The 25,052-nt window shown below is 44.3% G+C and overlaps 6 protein-coding genes across 6 annotated transcripts; 5 read left to right on the top strand and 1 right to left on the bottom strand.

Annotated features, from left to right (window-relative positions):
- Positions 1–1,823: 1,823 nt before the first annotated feature.
- IL334_007663 (uncharacterized protein) lies at positions 1,824–3,503 on the top strand (the record flags this gene model as incomplete). Its single annotated transcript, XM_062939353.1, has 2 exons — positions 1,824–2,743; positions 2,984–3,503. 2 exons carry the CDS (start codon positions 1,824–1,826, stop codon positions 3,501–3,503), a joined length of 1,440 nt encoding a protein of 479 aa, XP_062795404.1.
- A 226-nt stretch (positions 3,504–3,729) lies between these two features.
- Positions 3,730–5,786, bottom strand: IL334_007662 (uncharacterized protein; the record flags this gene model as incomplete). The annotated part of the gene is made up of 11 exons (XM_062939352.1): positions 3,730–3,998; positions 4,113–4,255; positions 4,410–4,549; positions 4,675–4,759; positions 4,857–4,912; positions 5,008–5,044; positions 5,134–5,206; positions 5,285–5,336; positions 5,452–5,478; positions 5,550–5,570; positions 5,724–5,786. The coding sequence occupies 11 exons, from the start codon at positions 5,784–5,786 to the stop codon at positions 3,730–3,732; spliced, it is 966 nt and encodes a 321-aa protein (XP_062795403.1).
- Positions 5,787–9,471: 3,685 nt separating this feature from the next.
- IL334_007661 (uncharacterized protein) lies at positions 9,472–10,963 on the top strand (the record flags this gene model as incomplete). The annotated part of the gene is made up of 5 exons (XM_062939351.1): positions 9,472–9,718; positions 9,761–9,941; positions 10,005–10,096; positions 10,173–10,294; positions 10,352–10,963. The coding sequence occupies 5 exons, from the start codon at positions 9,472–9,474 to the stop codon at positions 10,961–10,963; spliced, it is 1,254 nt and encodes a 417-aa protein (XP_062795402.1).
- Positions 10,964–12,049: 1,086 nt separating this feature from the next.
- On the top strand, positions 12,050–14,989 carry IL334_007660 (uncharacterized protein; the record flags this gene model as incomplete). The annotated part of the gene is made up of 4 exons (XM_062939350.1): positions 12,050–12,770; positions 12,948–13,028; positions 13,457–14,691; positions 14,849–14,989. 4 exons carry the CDS (start codon positions 12,050–12,052, stop codon positions 14,987–14,989), a joined length of 2,178 nt encoding a protein of 725 aa, XP_062795401.1.
- An 875-nt stretch (positions 14,990–15,864) lies between these two features.
- On the top strand, positions 15,865–20,932 carry IL334_007659 (uncharacterized protein; the record flags this gene model as incomplete). Its single annotated transcript, XM_062939349.1, has 6 exons — positions 15,865–17,070; positions 17,145–17,441; positions 17,539–17,713; positions 17,775–18,095; positions 18,155–19,548; positions 19,601–20,932. 6 exons carry the CDS (start codon positions 15,865–15,867, stop codon positions 20,930–20,932), a joined length of 4,725 nt encoding a protein of 1,574 aa, XP_062795400.1.
- Positions 20,933–21,596: 664 nt separating this feature from the next.
- Positions 21,597–24,841, top strand: IL334_007658 (uncharacterized protein; the record flags this gene model as incomplete). The annotated part of the gene is made up of 10 exons (XM_062939348.1): positions 21,597–21,852; positions 21,940–22,113; positions 22,194–22,316; positions 22,392–23,207; positions 23,279–23,609; positions 23,691–24,048; positions 24,126–24,247; positions 24,313–24,559; positions 24,658–24,753; positions 24,815–24,841. The coding sequence occupies 10 exons, from the start codon at positions 21,597–21,599 to the stop codon at positions 24,839–24,841; spliced, it is 2,550 nt and encodes an 849-aa protein (XP_062795399.1).
- Positions 24,842–25,052: the final 211 nt, after the last annotated feature.

Genomic DNA, 25,052 nt, shown 5'->3' with positions numbered 1-25,052 from the left:
GTCTCCTTGCTCCTCTGTTCGAATTGCGAAAGACGCGATATTCCTTTCGGTAAATCACATCAACTAGACGACTAGACGACCAGACTTCTTCGGCTCCCATGAAGTTCTCGAACCTGAAGTACCTAGAGATATGTGCGACTTTCGCACTCACTCACGCTACGTTGGCACAACATCGGGTGGGACCTTTCTTTCCACTAGTCAAAAACTTTCATCATGTTTTTCCGCTGCATTAGCCTGAAAGTCTATTTTCAAAACGATTGAACAAGGGCCCGCTGTCTTATCCTTGTATATATGTATGTCTGTTCCTGTGGAGACAAAAAAAAGTAAAAGATAACATAAGACAAGAGGAGACATCTTGAGCTTGTGTTAAACCTTAATCTACTCTCCGTTTCCTTTCCACCCTCTTCCGCCTTGTTAGATCTGCTCGTCTGCGCCTCTCAGCTGAGAAAAATGACGAGAATTATAAGGAACGTATTGTTTTTTACGTTTTGTCGAAATCTCAAAAGAACTGAATTCGCCATCTCAGTGGGGTACCATAGGACAGGTACCACGATGTTGTGGGAATTACCTACTTCGGCTTTGTTGGTGGTTGTCAGGGTATATATCTGTTCACAACTAACTTGCGATTTATATTTCCGAAACAGAAAAAAGAAGGTGTGGAATAGCAGCCACGACCACATCCATCCCATCGCATCTATCCACGGAAGGGGAGAGGGAAACAGAGAAGAAATAAGAGGAGGAAAGGATCGTATACAAAGTGAGACACCTGGTACAATTGACTTTCAAGAACTGAAATACCCCTATCAAAATAAATCGGTAAAGTCGGTGCATCCTGTCAGCTGGGAAATCTTAGATTAGTGATTGGGGGAATATCTTATTTGCTTTGATATCCCAAATGTTCTTGGCATAAAATCAACATATGAACAACAATAAGCTCAATCACGAAGAGTTTACCCTCTTCCTACTTTCAGTTAATACACCTATCGGATTCTCATAGCGAATCCCGACAGCCCTCTCCGTCTGTTGTCGTCAAACTCTGTTACGTCTTGACACTCACACCCGGTGGAAGCGAAGAATTGGACTAGACAAACATTGGCTTTCGATCAGTGACACGGTTTATTATAAGAACAGGAAGGAAACCTGTAACATATCACATCAAATCACAGACATACCACAGACAATCACAACTTTCCATCATCTCTGATATCATTAGTACCGGTCATATATCAATTCAGATAAATCAGGATAGATCTCAACAAGATACAATCGATCATTCCGTTCCATTCCCTTGTATCCTCAGTTCCCATTCCGATGGATTATCTCGAAACCGTAACTGGAATAGTAACTGAAATCGTAACCGAAAAATAGAGAGGGGGAAATAACCACGAAAGAAGTTTCTACGTGGTTGAGAAAGTCCTAGACAACAGGGAACGACCGAGGAACTCAATAAAAGAGAGTACGACGACTCTCGTCAGGAGGAAAAAAAACTCAAATTAAGAGGGCCTAAAAAGATCATCCCGAAGCCTGAGATACGTCTTCTCATATAAAACAGCCTCAAAGCCAATCCGAGCCGATAATCTGGTACATACTCATAGCCCAGTGACTACCCCGTCACATTCTTCTTCCCTTCAAGTCATATACCCTGCTTCCGTATACGTCAGTAAAAACGCTAAATAAGTGTGAAGGAAAAGGAAGAAAGAAAGCGTAGATGAGTACATATTGTGGGAATAACGAGATCCATCCTCAATTTTCGCATCTACCTATTTCGCTTCCATCTTCGTTATCCTCGACCATTTCTCATACATGATACTGAAGCAATCAACATGGTAGACACAACATTATCACCTCGTCTTCGACATCTGTTGATCTCAGAAGATAGATCCACAGGTCGACTTATCATGCCGGCTGGAGGCGATTTACGTACATCAATAAGTGACGGTCCTTCCCCTGTACATTTATCCTCTTCTTTACCCAATCCAAGCATTTCTTCTTCATCACAAAATACTTCTCCCGCTGTATCACCAACTTCTCTCGTATACGATTCTTCTCCAAATGTCACCAAACGTCCTTTACCTATCGATACTGCTTCTGGTCGGTTACCACCACCAAACGCAACAAACCGACCAATGAGTAGTATATTCTCTTTACTCAATGGGCTCTCTGTAGGATCCCCACCTTCTTCTGCTTCATCAAGTGGGTCAATACGTCCACAAGACAAAGATAGGGAAGTGAAAGAAAAAGGAAAGGTATCACCACCTTATGCTAGACCACAACCGATTTCACCGACAAGTGAGAGTCGTCATCTTCATCTTCAACAGTCTCAACATCAATATCAATTCCATCCAGCTCCATTCTCTGCACCAATTATAGCACATCGACAAAGTATGTATTTCGATTCCACGCATCCTTACAAGCCGCCTTTCCCACCTCCAACACCTTCATGTGATGATGGTGGTATGAGACCAGGTTTATTACGTCGTCACTCGTCTCATCCATACGAATACTCTCCTGCCCAACGTCCATCCACCGCTTATGTGACTGGACCAATATATGAAGTAGATTATGCTGGAATGGGAGCAAGAGCTCCAATATCGAGAACGACAAAGGCATGTAACGCATGTAGAAGTAGGAAAGTTAGATGCGATGCAGGTGGAGGAGATATGGGTGCTTGTTCGCGTTGTGTGGAAAGTGGAACCGCGTGTATTTATACCGGAGCTCAAAAGAAGAGAGGTCCTTGTCCAGGGTGAGTGAACATGTTCTTTGTTCCACCGACGAGTCCGTCAAAGCTGCTTCTTCTCCATCCTCCCCATTCTTCGCACACACTCTTTCCCCTTGAATGCCGAACTTCCTCATCTCCCACTTCCTCCTCTCCTCGCTTCCCTCCCGTGGTTTCTTTTCGTTCGGACTATCACCTCGTCTTCACCTCCCTATCCCTCCGATGAACAAAGGTATCAGATTGACTAAAACCCTGTCCGTCCTATAGAACCGCTCGACCATCGATCAGTAAGCCCAGAAGACCATCTACCCAATCACAAATATCGTCTCATCGATCATCCGTAGCCTCTGTCCAGTCAATCCAGAGTTACGTTCTGACTCCGACGGATGAACAACCACCTTGGTCCAGTCGAAGCTCGTATGGATTCCCACCACCTCCCACGGCTTTCACACATCCTGATCCATCCGAATGGTCATCGGTTGCACCTAGCAAAAGCCGACCTTCCACTGCGATCCCCGCAACTCGTCATTCGATCAGTGCACCAGTAGGAGACAACCTTCGACCATCCTCCTCATCGGTTAATTCTTGGGCTCATAACGAAACTGGTCCGGATATTGGTAGAAATATGTTTGATCGAGACTATGTCTTAGGACCAAGATCGAATGATCGAAACTTGAAAATGACCACTACTGCTACTATCGATTCATCAGATAGACTAGGCATTGAGCCTCGAGCTTTGCCACCTTTGAGAGTAGCGATCAATCAAGGATCATTCTATGAGTCATGAACAACTCGTTTGATCCACTTCGTAATCTAGTCCTCTCTACTAGATCCCAGATTCATATGTTGTACAGTCTAATAGAAGTAATAATCAGAGTATTGGATATGAATTATTTATCCACTGTGTTCAAGAGTGCGTCAATTTCAATTGATGCATTTCTCATGATTGAAAGAATGAAAGTATCCAACTCAATTCTCTCTCGAAATCCCTGATCACAGAAGCATCACTACCTTCATCCTTCGTCTTCTTGTCTTTCCTCCATTTGATCTTGATCTTGATCTTGAAATTCTGAGGGATCACCCAATTCACCTTGTTTCCTAGCTATCACACTACCGAAAAACCAAATCGGTTCACCTGATAAATCTTTCAATTCTTCTATTCCAGCTGCGTACCTTCCATCAGGATCAGATTCGCCATGATCTAAAAGCATTATTCGAATGGTACCGCCTAAGATTGACATGGCCAGTTGAGTCATCCTCCCTGTATATTTAAGTATTGGGTCTGAGAAAAGGGATTAAAAATCAGTGATTGCGATTACGAATACTATCAAAACTGGCTGGTATCGCTCGGAATTGAGGAATGTCCAAATCAGTTCACGGTCAATTCAACACTCACCATCTGACCAAGGTGTCATAGGTACCATATGTCTTGTATGTTTGATATCGCATAAACCGCTGACGTTATTTATGTATTCCGCGAGGTGAATACCAACCATTGGATCGAGGGAGCGTTCTATCAATGCGTCACGAAATGATTCTCTGTCAAATAGATACAGTAATGTTGGCAAGATTATCAGTCTCGAGATTGACAATCACACTTCAAGTGAACTAATGGGAAATCCTTACAATATCCTAAGACAAATGATAAAGTTTATGGATTTCGTATTGTTCAGAGTGAGATATTTCGACTCACTGACAAATGGCAGGAAATCGTTCTTCCGCATTTCCGCCATTGGGTAATCTGGGTATCCATTCTATCTCTTTGACTAACAGATAACCACTTGGTCGAAGGACTCGAACACACTCCGTCAACATCGTATGGTAATCTGGCATCTACAATTGAGATCAGATTCCATATCAAATCAGACAAGCAGACTGGGACTGCTGAATATACACAAGATGTAGGAGTGTCAAGGTGGCGGTTTTGCTACCTGATCCATGAAGGAATCACGACTCACGCCAGCATGTATATCCCTCACGTGTACAACATCAAACGTATTATCTGCATATTCTTGCCCTTTCGTTACATCGTGTATCTCGAATCTTCAAGTAACAGCCCATCTAAGTCAGCTCGACTGGAATGAATATCTCCGATAACCTGCAACTTTCACCTGTATGTGGTCTGGAGGTAAGAGCTCACTTGAAATTCTCAGGAAATACCGTTATTGGAGGATGAGCCAGATCAACTCCAGTCACCTGTATCGTCGAAATATACCACATCGGATTGATCAGCATTTCGACTGCTGTATTGGAAGGAGTTATCCCCTAAAGTCAACCTTGATCGAGCTTACAATGATATTTGGGTAAGCTTCAATCATCTCCAACGCCCTACAGTAAACCACGTATCAATAATGCCCACTTAGAAAACCACAAAATGGGTTTTACAGTATATCGTTCAGATGGATTGATTCACTGACCACTTGCCTGTACCACATCCTACATCCAATATTTCCCGTCTTGCGCCATTGTTCAAGAAAGCTGCCACTTCTGCTGTGCATGTACAGTCCCGTATCCCCACCCAAATCTTCAGCCCTCGACTTTTTCGAGTGTCAAGTTATCGTCACTGACCAGGTATATTACCTGCATGATATTTGTACACATCATGTATGTAATCTAATCTCTGTGAAATGAAAAGAACACAAGTCACTTTGGTTTTGCTTCTCAAAAGCGTCACTTTCATATCATCTTTCGTATTGAATCTTTTCGCAAAAGTGACCAAAAAGCAAGCCACTCACTTCGGTCTCAGGTGAATGCGATGCGACCTGGCAAAAACTAAGTTCAATCGCGTTCTTGCTTCCCGATCGATAAGCGAGTTGTGCGATTAGCGACTTACAGGTAAACAATAATCATCTTGCTAAAAGCACAAATCAGGGCAATGAGTTTGGCTATCGCAATCACTTCGTTGTTTATACTCACCAGAGACGAGAAGAACTATCTCAGATGAACCAACTCAGTGCTGGTGCCACTGAGGAAAGCAAGGTGCGGGGATAACAGTCATAATACTCACTTGACCATCATCTAACCTAAGGGCTGACCCTCCTCCTAATTCATTGAAAGGATCGAAACTCATACCGAGTGGTTTGCCAAGGACGTACGTATATTCAATGTGGATCTTCACTATTCTAGTATATCAAATCACACAGTGATCGTGATGGATATACACCAAGAAAGACCACTTACCTACCGCTTTCTTAGTTGATGAGATAAACGCCACCTTCGTAACAATAAGGAAGAATCAGTATCAATTTAGTTTCCGATAAACTACGATCAAAGGACGTCCTTATCCTTGACTCACCTGTATTGAGTGTTTAATCAAATCCCAGTTTGTCCCGAGACTGTCCAAGCAGGATCCTGTTGTGATTCGTCAAGTATTAATCGTTGGTATGTTTGAGAGGGATTGCTAGAATGAACTTCTGGGAGAGCTGAATGAGGGAATTGCTCAATGTGACAATACGCAAAACAGAATCAGCCGTTACAGACACAGAGTAGAGTCAATGATCTATTGTTCAAGTTTAGTTTAATGTACTGGTATAGGGCGCAGAGGAAAGGATTGAAAGGATGACCTTCGACTCTTTATATATATCCATATATCCATGTTCGTTCGCGTTTAAATACGTTTTTAATTTTTGGTTATTGTCACTACTGAAATAACCCTTTCCCCCCACCCTGTTTACTGGATTCTTTGATCCTTTTCCCCCACTCTTTGATCCTGTATACGCTATGTATAATGAACGGTGATGCTAGTCTCTCAGGATTAGGATCATTTCTCACTGGGAAAGTAGGATTTCAAACGGCTCGTGCGGGTTGTCAAGGACAATAAAAGCGATTCTACTTGGACCTTAATTAGTGGACATCATTGTACTGTACTTTATCGACCAGATGCTTTGCGAAAGGCTCCGAACTGATCAGTCTGGAAGATAGTCAACTGATCTGGCATTACTTACTGGTCATAGCCCATAATGGTTGTTGTTAGAAGGATGAGCTATTATATCTGAATATACGGTGACCATCTGTTAACTTACACCTGCCCAAGAGTGGAACTCAAAAGACCGACGACATATCCTTCAAGGAGTGATTGACCGAGTAATAACGTAGACCTATCCTTGAACGGGGATCAGTGAATGATCGTGACATACCTTTAATTAAACTTTCTCGTCACGTAACTTGCCAATCAATCAAACGAACAGAAACGATTGATACCGGAAAAGCCACAAAGATCCTTGCGTCCATCAAGATCTGGTCGGCCGGCACAATATTTTGCGGTGAGGTATCACCAATACCTTGAAGGGAGGGTTGATGGCTTGTGCGTCTACTTATATCCTTGAGGTCCAACAAGAGACGGGAGAAGAGAGAACAGTAGTCAATTAGAAATGCTTCCTTCATTTCAGTGTTCACCAACCAGTAATATGAGGTCGGTGAGTCATAGGTTCAACAATTCAAGGTATGAGGGTAAAACTCGCCCAAGGCGAATATTAATTTTCGAACCCGGTGTCGAATCAGAATCCCCGCGTGTGAGGTTTTTTTCTGCAATCAAAAATGCGATGTGCCACTCGCCTCACAAATCTCGTGATGAAGTATCAAGCGTGAAGAGGTGCGGGCTTAGCGCTGGGAAGTTACTCGCACCCTTCTGATCAGATACTCCTAAGGTAGTGGGCGTCAGCTTATACCAAAATTTGGCAGGGAAGAATTATTCATACCCATCCCCAAAGAAAATGGAGGAGGAGGATATCATACTACATTTGAGATACCGACTCCCGTTTGATACTTCATTTAGTTGCTCGATCGAATCTTGAGAGCATATGATCGTCAACCTATCTCTCCCGTTAAGCGCAAGTGCCTGTTCCAGACCATTGGTAAATTACGCATTGATTCTGGATTTGCAGCATTGCTCACCCCAGAATTCGCCTTTGAGGGTTGGTTATCAACTTAATCGAGCTACGAGTATAGGCACGCCCAATCCCCTTTATTCTCGGTTGAAGGAGGAACAATGGATGAAGGCTGATGTCGTTTCTCTCAGTGCACACATGATGGCTCTGCTATCGATGGTGAGATTGAATCGTTGAACTCACGGTGAACGGTTTAGATTGTAGCTGAACAACTGTGTAATACCGATGCGTATATGCGTATAAGATGGCAAAGTAAGCGGAGGAATGTGACGCGTAGTCTTTTGTTCAGCTCAGCGGGATTCCTTCAGTGGGTCGACAGTAAGTGATCCATCAGCATTATGAGTAGAGATCAGATCTTGTTCCGTGTATGCTCGTTGTTCTAAGATGTGATGATTTCTCTGCATGGCTTAGAGGCGCCCAGTAGCAAGGAATTCTTACTCATAAACTTGAAAGACGCTAACAGAATTCAAATTCCAATCTTCAGACAGAAGCCAGACGCGCAGATGCCTTTACTAGGAATTTTCTTGATTCCGTATATAGCACAGCTTTTTTCTCTCCGCTGAACCGATGCAAACCGATGTAAACATCTTGTCTATCGTTGTTCTTTTTCTCGCTACACCTCATATTTGGCGGACGCTTAATCCCAAATCTCTCTTTCTTTCACATCGAATCTTAAACCCCATATCAACGTAAAATGAAATACTACGTATAAATCTTCGAGGAAAACGTTCCATAATTTATTGTAACCACAGAAAGCCCCAAACCACCCCCAAGCCTTCCTTTTTCCCTAGCTAGAGAAAGCCCCTATTCAAAACTCACAAACTCCACCTTTCTGCACTTTTTCGATCCTTCAAACTAAATCCGCAGTTTTTGATTGACTATTATCTCTTCCTTTTCCATCTTTATTATCACATCAAAAATACTTCTAATACATCAAAAGAGATCCACAAATTTCAACCAATCACAGATTTTCACTCCTTTAATCTTCTGGACAATCTTCAGACGTCAAAACCCGTCGCAGTCCCATTGATTCTCCAATCTAAACGAGATAAAATATAGAAAGAAAAGAGATCGTCATCAACTGAACAAAAAATCATGTGTAAGTACGAAATCCCCCCTTTTTTTTGTCCTGGAAAAACTACTCTTTCGCTCGCTCGCTTGCGTCTATCTGTCTGTTCCATTCCAACTTTCCTACGACCTTGAACTTGATTACTATCACACATAAGCTTAAAAGTTCATCGTATCGTTCCCACGCCATCAAATTGTTCTTCCTTCTTGAAACATTTGGTAGGAAGAGCACACGCATACAAGTAGCGGATCTATGCCAGCGGGGTTGTCGGAATAAAAAAAGATTAAAACTGGTTCTCCCTCTACCTTATTCTCCCTGTTAAGGATCATTCTCGCAGATTAGGGGTCTATTCCCTTCTTTCTGCTCAACACAGCATAGATACCTGCCTTGGTTCGTTTCCCCCTTAATTCACACTGTCAACGAAGAGGGAGAGAAGGGTAACTCAGATCCGCACAGATCACACACCCTTTTGTCTAGCTTTGACCTCGTTCTGTCGCTTTAGTGGATTTCGTTGAATCGATACCACTCAAAACCTTTTATCTTCACCTTTTTTGGTAAACCACGTTATATTTTACATTTCATCCTTCATCAACTTTCATAGAATCGTATACTCTTTCTCTTTTTCACTTGGGTTATCGATTCTTACTTTTTTTCTACGTCATCCATTGCGTTACTATCATCCCCAACAAGAAATTTGCTTTGCAACTTTTCCATAGAAGACTCATTCAACTCATTAAGCAAGACTTGATCAGTCCACCCTCCTTGCCACCCTCTCACTCCTTGAATTTCAATCGTTCAACATGGCCGAGTCTGCTACCTCTCCAATTGGTTCTTCAGACGCTGATACATCCGCCGTTCCTACTTCATCACAAATAGCTTCTTCAGCCGAAGTATCCACTTCAGCTAACCCCATATCGTCTGTCGCCCCTTCCTCCGCACAACCATCGTCTGCCGAGCCCACTACATCTGCTACACCTTCCGCATCTGCGTCTGCCGTCGACTCAAGCACAGTAGGAACCACCTCGCCGGCTGGCACCACATCTCCAGGTCAATCTGTATCAGCCACTGGCTCAGTTGCTCCTTCTTCAGACCCGTCAAGCGGAGGATCAAGTGGAGGCGCAAGTAGTGCCGTTGCATCAGGTGCAAGTGGTAGTGTCACCTCCGCTGCTGGAAGTGGAAGCACAACAGCTGCAGGTAGTGCAACGTCTGCCACCTCTGCTACTTCTGTACCCGCTGGATCTCAATCGGTCTCAGGTGGTTCCACAGTTGTGTGAGTTAAATCAAGTCTCAGTGAAAGCGCGTATTCAAGCTGACACTTCCGCTTCTATCATAGCTATGTCACTGTCACCGATGCCAACGGATCCACAGTCCTTCAACCTACCGCAACAGTTGGTGCTGGATCAAGTTCTTCAGGTGGCGGCAGCAGTGAGTTGTAGAGAAGCTTTCCTTGTGATCTGTGCGGACAGTCAAAGTGTACTAACACTATTGTATTTGCGTATAGACACTGGTGCTATCGTTGGTGGAGTAGTTGGCGGTGTCGCTGGTCTCGCGATAATCGGTATCTTACTTTGGTTCTTCCTCAGGAGGAAGAAGTCTCACCGAAATGAATTTGACGACATGATGGTGAGTTATCGGAACCTCTACAAACAAAATTACGTTTGCTGACCGACAAATCTCTAGTTCGATCCTGGACGACCTGAACATCAAGCACCTATCGATCTTGGCGCAGAGGCCAATGAACCCACTGTCGAACCATATTACGCCCCTGGAATAGCTTCAACAGCAGGTTCGCCTCAGATGGCTCAATATCCTCGAACAGCGGCTACCACCTCTGATGGAGGTTACGGAGCGCAAGATCTCTCAAGAGGCCCATCAACAGGTACATCAGCCGGTTTCGCTGGACGAGGTGCAGGTGCTGGAGCAGGATACGACATGCAAAACTTAGCTACTATGCCGATGCCTCAAGCTCATCCAACGGGAATAGCACCAGAACTTGCTGGTGCTGGTGCAGGTGCAGGTGCGGGTGCAGGTCTGGCTGCAGGCGGAATGTCAGCTAAACAAAGGGAAGCCTACCAAGAATCTCAAAGATTCAGAGTACAAAACCAAGGTGGTTATACTGGAGCAGCCAGTGGTTCAGGACCAAGTGGTAACGAACAAGCTGCGGCTATGAGTCCAACAGGAACTTCGACAAGTGGAGGTGGTAACACAGTTCATCAACATCAAGATGGTGGTAGACTACCAGAATCTGAAGATGTAGAAGAGCCTTATTCTAACGAAGTCCCTCCTACGTAAGTCAACTACTTCGATTTTTGAGAGCTGTTACGAATGCTAACCATGTTGTTGTTGATCAGATATGCCTCTATTGGTCAAAGAGATTAGACTTTCCTTATTATTATCAGACCTTCCCTATCGAACTTTTGAACTTTCCAATAATAGTCGCCAATCAAAAAAATGGCATGTGTATAGATATATTCCCAACCAAAGTATGGACATTGCAAATTTCAACAAAACCCGATTGATTTGGTCAGTAGTTCACATCCCCTTTTGTAGTATTCATAACGATAATTTTTTTTCACGTATAATAATATTTTGAGAAATCAGCATACCTCCTCACTGAGAAAGAGAGAGATAGACAGAGAATGACCCTTGATGGGAGAGCTGAAAACGTCATATCCAGACGTCGGTACCGAGAGGAATTCAGCGGGGGCCGAGAGTTGATATGCTTTGTCGTCGAATTCCAACGAGGGACATGTATGTGCATGCACAGAATATCCCGACACATTCACTGATGCGCATGGGCTATTCTACCTTGCGGGAAGGCTACATTGATTCCGCCTCCCTTTGATCTTGCAAAGTAGGTAGAAGTATCATGAGGAACTATAGAAGGACAATATTGCTGTACGCGTGGATAGACAACACACTCATCATTGCCCAATACAAAACCATGAAACACAGACCATTGCACTGGGCTCGGGATTCTGATTGAAAGGATAGACCTTAGTTGCCACTGAAAAGGACTGAGGTAATCGAGCTGATGAGAACAATGATGAATGTAAGCAGTAAGCAGAAGACGATAGTGGAGTGTTTTCAATGAGGCGCATATCTCAATTCAAGATCTCCACTTTTATTTCATCATTTAGCGTTATTGATAATATACGCAATATCAGCACACGCGAACTTTACCAACTCACTCGCATCATTGGTTCATCACATAAATCATTCGTGCGATACGATCTCAGACCAAAGTACAGCGAACCTCATACAATATCATTATTCAAATACCTCAGTCTCAATCTCACCTCACATAGCTTGAGATCGATAGCTACTTGGTACCGAGCCTGAACAATTATAACCTTGAGCATCACTTTGTAATCAAAGATGTCAAATCATACGAAAGGTAGACAATCATTACCACCAATGTCATCAAATCCATATTCGACGCCAACGTCAATTTCGAAACCACCGCATTCCAGTTCCCATCCACATTCACATTCACATACATCTGTAGGAAATGGGAATCAAACATTAATCTTATCTTCAACACGTATAAAACCTCAACCACAATCGCAACCGCAGTTTCAGCCATATCACAATACGATGATAAGTGGAAATGGGAATGGAAATGGAACTGGAAATGGAAGTGGGAGTGGTTTAAGTACTTCTAGATCATTAGGTAATTTAAGAGGATCAAGTGAAGGTGCTTCTTCTTCAGGATTACCAAGTGCATCAAAGAATACAAATACAAGTTCCAGGAAGAAGAACAAAAAAGGAATGAAAGGTTGGGCTTGGGTAGTAGAAGATGAAAATGGAAATATAATTGATGCTCCAGAAGAAGATGATTCTACAATCGCATTACTTCGACAACAGCAACAGCAAAGTGAGACAAGCGGATTAGGCGATGGAATTATATCGCTGGAAGCACAAGCGGGAAGAGGAGGAACAAGCGGTGGATATTCAGCTTCAATCACAAGATCGAATGATAAACAAGATAAAGAGACGTTGACGGAGAAGCCAGTTTCGAGACAATCAAATGCGACTACTGCAATAACACATCATCGTGATGGTGATACGGACTTGACTTCACCGATCCTTAGTAGAGGTGAGCCATACCTTTCTCATCCATTTCACGATGTATCATATGTGAATCATTTGATATCAAATGACAAGACCATACGCTGACGTGAATTCAACATAACTGTCGTCTTGTCTCAATCGCAACTACCCACTCAATACCCGTTTGTCATACCCACATATGTAATTTTCTATCGGTGAGCAGCGTCCACCGCAACAGTCGAAGTAATCCCTTCCAAGAGGAATAGGAAGAGTTCAAGCCCTTTATCACAAGATGATAATGAAGGTGAGTTGAGTGATTCATTCATATTGCATATCTTTGTTATTGCCACTGTGTCCCTGTACTGTCGTCGATTGTCTTTTTGATATATGGTTTCACTTTGAGATGAGTCAACCTTTTTCTTATAACGATTACTTTGTTTCGAAATCACTCTTCAATCTTCATTCAACATACATACCACAGCTTTTACGATTCATCCCCAGTTTTGCGATTCTTTAACCCACATATTCGTTTAGTTCACTTGAACATCCTTCTTATATTCCTGTCTTTTGAGTAATTACCTCGGACGATCAACTTCATACAAATCAATCATTGCCACACATTGTTTATCTCTTTACTGTTGTCTAAACCTCATTTTTGTCACTGTCTACACATTGTATCCCCCGTCATGTCCATTCCGCCTCGTATGACCATGTCTCACATTATCAACCGAGCTCCCTCTCCCTCACCCGCTTATCGCTCGCCTTCACCTCCTTCACCTGATTCCTTCCCTGATAAATCGGTCAATCCTTATTCTGGTAATAACACTGATTCCGAATCTGAACTTTCAGCTTTAAGTCCTCTACCATCGGATACCTCTGCGCTTGACCCCGTCGTCGTACCAATCACCACAAATACAAATACCAAAGTTCCTGATTCAAGTATATCTGATTCTCATACCAAGAAAAGACGAAAGACTTCCCTACCGCCTCCAGCACCAGTACCTACCATTTCGACGGGACTTGTTAATCCAACAGGTACCGCTACGCCTTCAACGACCATACCAAAACAACCACCCACAGCAAATTCTGTGACCAACGCCAATGTCAAATCAGCAAGAACCAAAACACCACGTACATCAACAACTGTATCATCCCATGCACCAACCAGAACACAAAAAGCATTACTCATACGAGAAGCTAATTCATCGAGTAGAGCAGGTTCACAACATGTTGTAGAAGATGATACACCATTGCCACCACCGCCCACAAGAACAGGAATGGGTGAAGGAGCCTTTCCACCTCCAAAAGAATCTTTCCTGAGACAAGAATCATTAATCAGGAAAGAAGCCGAATTCATAATACATTCAACTGAACAGCATATGGTAGAATTGCAGAAACAAACAGAACGATTAGAAAGGAATGGTACTATACCGGTCTCCGGTAAAAGGAATAGCAGGAAATCCGTCAATTATAATGAAGCTGATAACGACGACGATAATGAAGATTTCGAAATGTTAGATGACAATTTAGATCGGAACAGAGATGCCACCGATGTCTCTCAACAAGGCAGAGCAGGGCCTGGGCCTTCCTCCACTTCCAATGCACATAACAGGCGATCCTTTGGACAAACTTATAATCAAGGTCAAAATCGAATTGAACAAGGAAGATCTTCTTCAACAATGAATTTCCCACCACCCACGATGAATATGTCATTCGAAGGTCAATTTAACCAACTACAAAAAGAACATAAAGCCTCTGTATTAGCTTCAAGAGCGTCTGAACAATCGAAACCACCAATATTCAATAGAAACGCAAGACCATCGGTGATATTAGCGAATGGAAGTGGTATAGTAGGTGGAAACAGATCAGTACCTAGAGACAGGACGGAGAGAAGCTATCAAGATGGTTTAAGTGGACTGACTAATGAAATGGAGAGTGATGCTCAAGGTTTTGTGGATAATGTCAAAGTGAGTGTATGCTTCCTTTTTGACATACACGGTTGTCCAAGATTGCGACAAGAATGATTGGACTGGGATTGCGCAGCGAAGTAACACCGCAAGCCCTCAAATGGGAATCTATATAGTAGCAACCGCATCGCTGACTAATTCACCTTCCCCATATTAGGACAATCTCCGAGCAATCCTCAAATATTACTTCCCCGAAAGATCCCCTCGACGGGATGCATTCTGCGAGAGAATAGGAAGAGGTCTAGCTCAAATGGGCTGGGAATTGACTGATGACTCAGATGCCGCTTTATTACCGTAGCTTGTCCTTCTTGATGTGTCATCTTATCACCTTGTAAAATCTGATTCTGTTTTTGATTTTTATCAACCTTCCCCACCGTCTCCTGACGAAGCTGTCATACCTTATTTCTTCCTCGCTTGTCGCATTTACATGATTTTCTCTATATATATTACGAGTAAAGTTGGTTTTTGACAAATATGGAATAGATGTACTGCTGCGATGAAAGTTGGCTGCGCTGACTGCATTTTCCCGCTCAAACAAGGTCAGCTAGCGTTTTGTTGGTGGTCCATGTCCTGTTGCATTTCCGCTCTCGTGCTTCAGAGTGATCTGCTTCTAGCCCATGATCATTCGGTATCTCAGGTGTCTTTCTCCAATGTATGCATAGATTCACAGTGACTGATATATGGTGTGCCACTTTGTATGGTGAGGGAGGAATCTGGGATAAAATACGATAAAATGATATTGTATTATAATGATTTGACACGCGTGTTTGGCTGGCAGAGCTGCAATCCCATCGATGATGCATACAGGGAACAATAATTTCAGATTTCAAACTCACTTACAGCTTTACAATTCTATACTTCTTCTTGATTCTCATCTGTCTAAGTGACAACATCAACCCATCCTCAAGGTTAGACGGTACATCAACGCGGTAAGGCGAATACTAGTTGCTCATCGCGCTGTAACGACATAGTGTGATTCGTGAGATATCGAAATATTCGAAGATTTGACAGAAACCTCATCCGCCCTTCATGAACTGATGAAAGGGAACAACAATAAATCCTTAAAGACCTTATAAGGGAACCTCAAGAAGGAAGACACGTGAAACTCAAAAGGGTATATATCCCCTGCTCTGAACATCCCGTGCGTGATCAGTAAATAGGGAAAGGGTCAAGATGTCAGGAAGAGATCAAAACAGATCATCGCTAAGTGGAGCAGCACGTCAATCTGGCAATCCTCGAACCCATTCATTGGCCAAACCATACTCGCGACCAACATCATTCAACGGAATTGGAAGTACGAACGGATTATCATCTTCAGCAACATTGACTGATTTAGCAAATGTTTCGACTTCTCTCATATCTCCTACAAAGAACCGACCTAATTCACCAACGAAAATAAATACCAATAATAGCAGTAGCAATAGCAATAGCAATAGCAATAGCCACACAACAAGATTGATCAATTCGTCATCAAGTTATGGTAGTTTACCAAGATCAAATTCCGATAATTCATTATTCACAGTATCAAGTATAAAATCAATCTTTTCAAGACCATTACAATGGTTAGCTACTCCAGCTAAATCAGGTTTGACTTCATCAAATTCAATGAATTTTGGTTCAACACCAAGTGGAAATGGAAACGCAAACAGAGGGAAAAGAGATTCTTTCAGTTCTTTTGGAAATGATTTAGAAAATCCTGACAGTAACAACGAAGCAGAAGAGCTATCCCCATCGGATCATAGGAAAAGAATACAAAAAAGATTCAGAAGGAATTCACCTTCACCTGAAAAACAATCTTCATCTCGACATCAAAATCAACGTAAGCAAAATGGTCATTACAACTCTACAAATCAAAGTGAAAGAGGTGATTATGAACCCCAATCAACACCCAAATTCGAAATTCAAGGTAGAGCGATCTCAGGTTTCATGTTACCACCTTTATCACCTAATATAACGTTAAAACCAAAATCTCATTTACCACAACATATCAACCATGAAAAAGAGCAATCATCGACAAATTTCTCTAGACCTCTAGGTAGTATTGGTGGATTATCAACTTCAAAGTCAATGTCATATTTAGATCCTCCTTCGGATGTGTTGAATCCCTCGTCACCTAGAAAAGGAGGAATGTTGACCAGATCCAAAAGGGTAGAATTGAGCTCACTGGTCGACGAGGATGTTGATGATGATCATAGAATGGATGATCATCACTCTTCAAAAGGGAATGAGAAAGGTAAAGGGAAAGACATAGAAGGAAATACTTGGAGTCCATGGAAATCACGTTATTCAACTTCAGGTGGTGCAGCTTCTTCATCTGCAAATCCTAGACCTACAACTCCAAGTAAAAGGACGCCTTCCAGGTTGATGGAACAGAGAGACGTAAGCACACACTTTCATATCCCAACTGCCTTTCACTAGTTGCGTATCAAAGCTGATACAGCGATTATGCGTAGTATACTCTACCTTCCTTATCACCCTTCAGAGCTCCACCTTCACCCTTAAATCGGCATTCACCTCTAGTGCCAAATGCTGGAGCATCCAGTTCCGGATTGACCAGATCAGCTACTACAGCCAATATCCGAAAAGCAGCTAGTGTAGCTTCCGATGTCAGTATGGGTAGATCGGGTAGTGTTAGAGGCATCAGACAGTCTGGAAGTATGTTGTTTGGAAGTGTTAACGGAGATAGAGAGAAAGATGACGATAGGATGAGTGTAGATGGAGAGCAAAGACAGAGAGAAGGGAGTGTTTTGGTGAGTAGAATTACCCTCTCATCATTCATGATAGGAGGCATACGACGGATTTTTATGAAAGTTGTAATGCGGGCTCGACTAACATTGCCGCTCATAGGACTGGTTCATGAAGGACCGATGGGACGGAAGACCTGGATCCCCCGCCTCTGCAGCAGCTTCAAGAAGACTGGGTTCTGCTGGACCTTCACTGTCGCATGCACCAATTAGAAAAGGTCAATTGGTATGGCACGAGGAAGATAAGGCATTTGTGAGGGAAAGCGAATTGCGAGCCGGTGAGTTGGAGAATAATCCCTCTTCGTGATTTTCGATCACTTGCTAATTTGTCGTGAACAGCTCAAGCGCCTCCCGCCATACATAAAAACGAAGCCGAACGAATCCTCTACACCCTCGAATCAATGAGGAAAACTCCTTTAACCGACGCACGAAAGGGAGATCTACCACCTTTAGTCGGTCAATCATCTAGAACCATGAGAAAAACAATCAACGTACCTCTCGCAACTGCCGCCGCTGGTGTCAGTGCGAAGTCAAGAAGGGACAAAGATAAATTAGGAGGAGATGATAGGGTGTCAGTCATGATCAGTCCATATGGCAGGAGGAAAGTTGCAGATCAAGAAGCAAGAGACGAAAGACGTTCAAAGGCGGTTGATGAGAGAGGTAAGCACGACTGAATCTGTCATCATTTGCTTATAAGGCTAATCGCCGGTGGATTCCAGGCTATCGCCCATCACCAACTCCCACTGCGTCAGATGCTCAAAGTGATCGTAGCCAAGCTTCAGACATTGAGATGGATCTGCCAAGTTCGCAAAAATCTCACTCACCTGCTCCCGCTCCTACTCCTCGTCGGTCATCGAGACTGAAGAGACCTACTACCGCTGATGAAGATGAATCTACACCAAAGCCTAGTCGAAGGACAACGAAGAGGGGAACATCGAAACAGCCAGAAACCGTACAAGAGGATCAATCTCAGCCCACACCTAGAGGAAGGAGAACGAGAAAAGCGACGGTCGAGAGAGCGACATCACCTACACCGCCAACCGCCAATTCAGTACCGACCATCACTGCGACAGCGCCTTCACCTGGTGGCCCGACCGGCTCAACCGCTCAAACGGTGTCCACCTCAAGTTATCAACCATTAGCTGATGGCGAGAGGTCGAGAGGAGGTTCATCTCTACGAGCAAGGTCGGATGTCACGAAGCGAACTCATGTTGGAGCTGCCAATTACTCGAGATCCGCTACTCCTTCTTCGGGACGTTTCTCGGCTAAAGAAGAGGATCTACCGGACATGGACGAATTGGAACAAGCCAAAATACCATTACCTTCCTTCTCGGGTATATCCTTTGCGGGACTCAGTGCCATACCGCCAACTACCACGAACGCATCAACAGAAGAGGGTTCTTCTACACTTGTATCAGCGGGGTCAACAGCTGAATCTCCCGCTGCTCAACCTTCTTCCTCACTGGGTGTGCCACCCCCAGGACGACGACCGGGTGGACCACTTGCTCGCGTTGGCATGTCATCGACACGACCCAGAGCTTCGTCACCCCTTGCAGCAGGATCTATCGTTGCTCAACCTGAATCTCCACCTTCTGCACCCGGACCATCCAAATCCACTCAACCTCCATCCAATGGATTCTTTGGTCTTACTGGCTCTGCATCTGCTTCGATCCCACCCACAGGATCGACAACTCCACTAGGCAAACCACCTGCATCATCTTTCTTTTCTGGTCCAACGTCCACTAACGGAGAAAAGGAAAAAGAAAAGTCATTTTCATTTGGTTTAGGTAAACCTCCATCAGCCAACCCTACGGCAGAGGCAGATAACAAATCATCTGGTATTCCAGATTTCTTCGGCAAAAAATCTGCTCCACCTTCCGGTACAACTACACCGTCTTCTGTGCCTTCATTCGATTTCGGTCTTTCCAAGAAGCCTACTACGGAAGACTCAAAAGCTCCTCCGGCGCAACTCCCGCCTTCTACTTTCAGTTTCGGAAATAGCGCTGCGGCTTCGCAACCTAGCACAAATGGAAGCTCATCATCGGCTGCTGGGTTCAACTTTGGTGCCACGAAAGACAATGGAGCAAAGGAAACTAATGCCCCCGCCTTTTCTGTGAGTATCATTCTTGAGAGGGTCATCAGACCGTACTAACTCGAGATTACAGTTTGGAAACTCGAAGCCTGCTCAAACGGCAGCACCTGCATTCTCTTTTGGAACATCCAGTGCAAAGCCTGCAGATCCTCCCAAGTCTACTTTCAACTTTGGCAATCCCGCTTCCACCGGATCAGCAGCAGAAAGGCCATCCGAAGCTGCTAAACCTGCTTTTTCATTTGGGTCTTCCTCCGCGGACACTGCCAAACCCGCTGAAGCCGCCAAACCAGCCTTCTCGTTCGGTACATCGAGTGCGGCCACGACTACCCCAAAAGTTGCTGAGACAGCGAAGCCTGCTTTCTCGTTTGGTGTAGGAAGTACTACGCCTGCTTCTGCCCCTCCCGCCTCGAATGCGTCAGCTCCAGCACCAGCTCCAGCATTTGGTGGATTCAATTTCGATAAACCTGCCGAGAAGAAGGATGCTCAACCTAGTAATCCATTTGGAAGCACTGCATCTGCAACTGGCGGCTCTGGATCAGCCGCTCCTAGTTTCACCTTTGGTGCTTCAACTACGCCAAATACCTCTTCGCCTTTTGGCGCTAGTGCTAGTCAGACCAATGGAGATGCTGGAAAATCAAATCCGTTCGGATCATCGAGCAACCCCCCTAAAGCTCCAACTTCTACGGGATTCAATTTCGGCGGGACAAATACCAAACAAGCAAATGGCTCTTCACCTGCATTCGGAAGTGCTCCTGCTCCAGCTGCTGCATCCAATCCATTCGCGTTTGGGTCATCTCCAGCAGCCACTTCTCCAGCTCTAGCGCCCACTTCCAATCCATTTGGTGCTGCACCAGGTAGTCCGGCCACGACACCAGCACCATCATTCGCGTTTGGTCAATCCTCTTCTACCGCTACACCCGCAGCGGCACCATCCACAGGATTTGGCTCTACCCCTTATTCAAATCCTTTCAGCGTACCAGCTCAACCAGCTGCTGCTGCAACTTCAGGTGGATTCAATTTCGCTTTTAACGGAGGCAGCAATGCGCCTCAAGCTTCTAGTCCTGCTCCGACATCAGGTGGATTCAACTTTGGCCAATCAACACCTTCAACCCCAGCAGCAGCTACAGCAAATAATGGATCATTCAATTTCGGTGCTACACCTTCAACCCAACCTGCATTTGGAGGATTTGGACAATCTGGCGCTACCACCACGCCAGCTGCACCACCTCCTTCATCCGGGTTCGCCTTTGGTGCATCACCTGCCCAAGCGCAACCTCAAAGGTTCGGTAGTCCGGCTCCGGCAGATGGCGGTTTCAGTTTAGGTGCTACTGATCCTGTTGCTCCTGGAAGTCCAGGTGGAAGAAAAGTCAAGGGATTACCCAGAAGAGGTGCGATCAAGCGGTAGGCGCCATGGGAAATATGAAGCGTAGTCAAGAGGTCTGGGGAGACAGGAAATCTGTAAGCAACAAGGATAAGATATAATATGATACATCCCTGTGAAAGCAACACATAAATTTCTATATCTTTTATATATTCAATCATCAAACAGTAGCAAAGTAAGATCTCGAAGGTATTTTAGCGTAATTGCTCTTTGTCATCTCAAGTATATAGCTTCTATCCTTCTCATATAGTCTACAAGTATACGTTCAATAATGATGTAGTGGGGACCGAGAGGGGAATGCATGGAAATGAATGATATGCTGTTTTTCTCTCATATTCGACTGCAAATGACCCGAGTGGAAACATGCGATTACGATTGCATGCGATGTTCCAGCGGAAAGGGGATGAATCGGAGTTATGATGATCGGTGATATAGCATGATAGTGGCACTCTGGTCCCATTGTAGAAGACAGCAATCATCATCATTATCGATCTCTTAGTGGTTTGAGGATGATTGTCATTTTCAGCATCTTGAGGTTGTTGTTCTGACTTGACATCGTCTTGCTTGCTTCATCTTCTCCTTTCATCTTCCGACAGTAGAGTAGATTGGATAAGTGCATTTTTCTGGTGATATCGTACTTTAACAATCAAGCTTCGAACAATCATCTAATAAGCACACGCAACATCCTATGTCAGGCTTTTTCGGATTTGACACAGCTCTTCCCGAACGAGCCGGTCAAGGAGGTGCAGGAGGAGGAGGACGACAACAGCAATTCGCAGGTTTCCAAGCTAGTAATGCGGATGAAACCTTTGCATTAGGTGGAGCGGGAGAGGAAGAAGACTTGGCCGTGTATACTTGGGGTGAAGGAATGGGAGGCGGTTTGATGGAAGGTGGAGATGAATTGAACGATGAGACTTTCGGTGGTGGTGGTAATGGCGACTTTGGTGAGCTCCCTTTCCTCCGCATACCTACCTCTCTTTATTTTCTTCCCTTGAGCTGATCTCGTATGCTTTTTTTTTCAAAATCAACAGGAAACAATTTCCAGTTTTCCTCGCAACCTACAAATGCACCTTCGAAGGGATACGGTCAATCAACAGGGGGTGGTAAAATAGCTTCAACTCAATCTAGATATAAACCTAAGCCAGTCGCGGACCCTTTCGCTTTCTCAGAAGATGATTTCTATTCTTCACGACCATCTACCAAGAGTGAGTGGGTTTCTCCCTCTCTTTCTTCTTCTCAGCCAAAATTGGAGAGAAAGGTGTAGCTGACTTTGGGCATTGAACAGAACCAGCAGCGCCGAAAGCTCCTTCAAGGCCTAAAGCCTCCACTGCTCATTCTGGGTCAGTGGATAACTTATGGAACAAACCTGCTGTTTCTAGTCCAGGATGGGGCACTGCTCCAAGCTCTAGTATGTCTCCTTCCTTTCCTACAGTACACTATATCTCAAAGGAGAACTTCAGCTAATCATCAGTAAATTACATAGTTGCCAAACCAACTCCACCTCCATCTGCTTCTTTCCCTTCCCATCCTTCGCAAGGCCCCCCTGCCCCTGGACATATCAAAAGTTTAGAAGAGATTGAAGCTGAAATGGCACAAATGCCTATGCCCTCAACTTCTACTGCTGCGCCAAGGCAGCAACAAGTTCTATCACTTGAGGAAATTGAAAAACAAATGATGGAACAAATTGAACCCCCTCGTCAACCTACACCGCAACAAGTTGCCCCACAAAGAGAAGCTACACCCTCCCAAGTACCGGGACTTGCAGGATCAGGCTATCCATCTCAACAAGCTTTATTGGATAGTATGTTCCCTGAACTTGGTAAAGGAGCAATCGCAGATCAACCTACAGCGCCTTTCGCACCAGGACAAGAAGGCCAACGAACCCAAGAACAACAATCTCAGCCAATTCAACCTTCACCAGAGGAAATCGCGAGGGTGGAAGAATTACGGAGGAGAATCTCAACCAAGATTGAGGCTATGTCAAAATACAATAACCTGATGGGATCTTCCGATAAAGATTTTATCACTCGTATTCAACTCTCCCAACTTGCCACAGCAGATCCTTACACTTCAGATTTCTACGCTCAAGTGTTTTCAGCACTCAAAAGAAGTCGGCAAATTGCTGAAGGACAGGGCGAACCTACAGTAGTTCAAGTCGGTGCTGGATTAGGTCTGGGTGTCGGTGGACCAGTGGGAAATAGGTTCGGTAAAATGGGTCAAAATACAATGACTAAACTTTCGACCCAAGTGAAAAAGCTGGTTGAGAATAGAGCTCAACATCAAAAGGTAGCAAATACGGGTAAGCTCACCAATCCATTCTGACCTCCTCGGCCATAGTGCATTGAGCTGATATTGCGTACACTTGTTCAGCTGCTCTTCAAGGTGCTCTAGGACGAGTGACGCGTGGAAATGCAGCTGCTCCTCGACCTGTACTTGCCATACCAACAAGCAACAAACCTGAATACAGACCAGCTTCTCAACTAAACGAGCAAACAGGTGTTCACCGTGCTGCTTTGACCAGGAAGCAAGTGATGTTTGCTCTTGAGGAACTTTACGACGCAACTCTTGAACTTGAACAAATGAGAAGAGATGCGCCTCCACCTACAGCTATGGAAGAGATTGAAGTGTGGCACGCTAGATGTCAAGCCAAGGTAGATTTGATTTGGAGAAGTTTGATGGTTATGGAACCGCTTGATGTCAGGTGAGCTGGCCACAGCCTGTAGCCACAGCCTGTTTAGGGATTTTGCAGTAATATCAAGCTAACTTACGAGATATTTAACAGTAATCCGCATCCTTTTATTTCCCTTATCAACCCTATCAAAGGCCAACGACTATTCATGAGATTGCTTCGACATTTACCTCACAACCAAAGCATTACTCTTCTTTCACTTCTCATCGCCACTTATATCCAACTTGACGTCGTTGCCCGAGCACCTCCTCCACCTGTTGCGGATGCCTCCTTGCTTACTAAAGCAGATAGATTGGATAGAGCTAAGAGAGAAGGAGCAACCGACCATTTCTTGCATAGCGTGATCCCCGGTGTCGATATGATCATCAACAGATGTGGGTTGGGCTTAGTAGCTGGAATGTTGGCTATTTCAGCTCAAAGATCAGATGTCTGCAGAGTAGCTGCTACAAGGGTGCGTCAACTATCGTTATGAATTATGAATGCGCTGTTGTGATGTGGGTTGAAAGCTGATATTTTTGTCTTGGGTAGCCCGGTGTTGCACTCTACACAGCATTATTGTCCAAAGCGCAAAGTTTGATTAGAGCACCTGCACCAGATCCTATGAACCCTCAACAAAGTCAACCTGCTGATCCAGCAGAAGTGGAACAATGGTAAGTTGATCATGGCCCTCGGCCGCGTAACGCGAGTCTCAACTGACAATGATGTAAATTGCTAGGTCAAAGACATTCACATATTTCTTACATGTTTTACTACCACACTTACCAGAATTTTTCCCTTCGTCAGTCGCTCAAAAAGCAGCATTTGGACCAGGAGCATACTTACTTGGGGGAGATGCGATTTCAGAGAGAGATGGTCTGGAAATGGAAAGACGTGAAGCAGAGGTTTGGGGTTTCGCAGCTGCTTTAGCTGTAAATGCGGCTGAAGAAGATCAAACCGCTTTAGTCGGTGCTTTGAGAGAGACAGTGAGTGCCAATCGAGATCTCAGAGCCGATTGACCTGGATCACGTAGACGGCACACTGTATTCAAAAGCCTGAACACTAACCCTCCTTGCGCGATTAGATTCTACATACAGTCCAGTCAGCGAGAAATCCAACTATATCGCCTGCTAGATCAGAAATGAAACTCAGAAATGTCAACATGTTCTTGAATGGTTTAGTGAGTTTGGCTATCCCTCGAAAGCGTCCGATCGAGTGAAGCTGATATCAACCCTGCACAGGGTTTGGACGCCGCGATGATCGAGTAGGGATCGAGCGAAAAGGTAGGGTGACACGACCAGGTACAGGCAGAAGGGAAATCAGCGATACATCTCATCAATTAAACAATTAGCATAGAATCCAATCTACGAGAAACGCGTTTCAATGGAGATAGCCAAAAAATGCATGATGAGATAGACACCGTCCATATCGAAATCATACACTGGATTTCTTGCTCGTCCATCGAGGAGAACTATTTGA

Source organism: Kwoniella shivajii, chromosome 11 (assembly GCF_035658355.1).
Source record: "Kwoniella shivajii chromosome 11, complete sequence".
NCBI classification, from domain to species: Eukaryota; Fungi; Basidiomycota; class Tremellomycetes; order Tremellales; family Cryptococcaceae; genus Kwoniella; species Kwoniella shivajii.
Note: the sequence above shows the minus strand (reverse complement) of the source record. Positions and strands in the feature narration are given on the sequence as shown.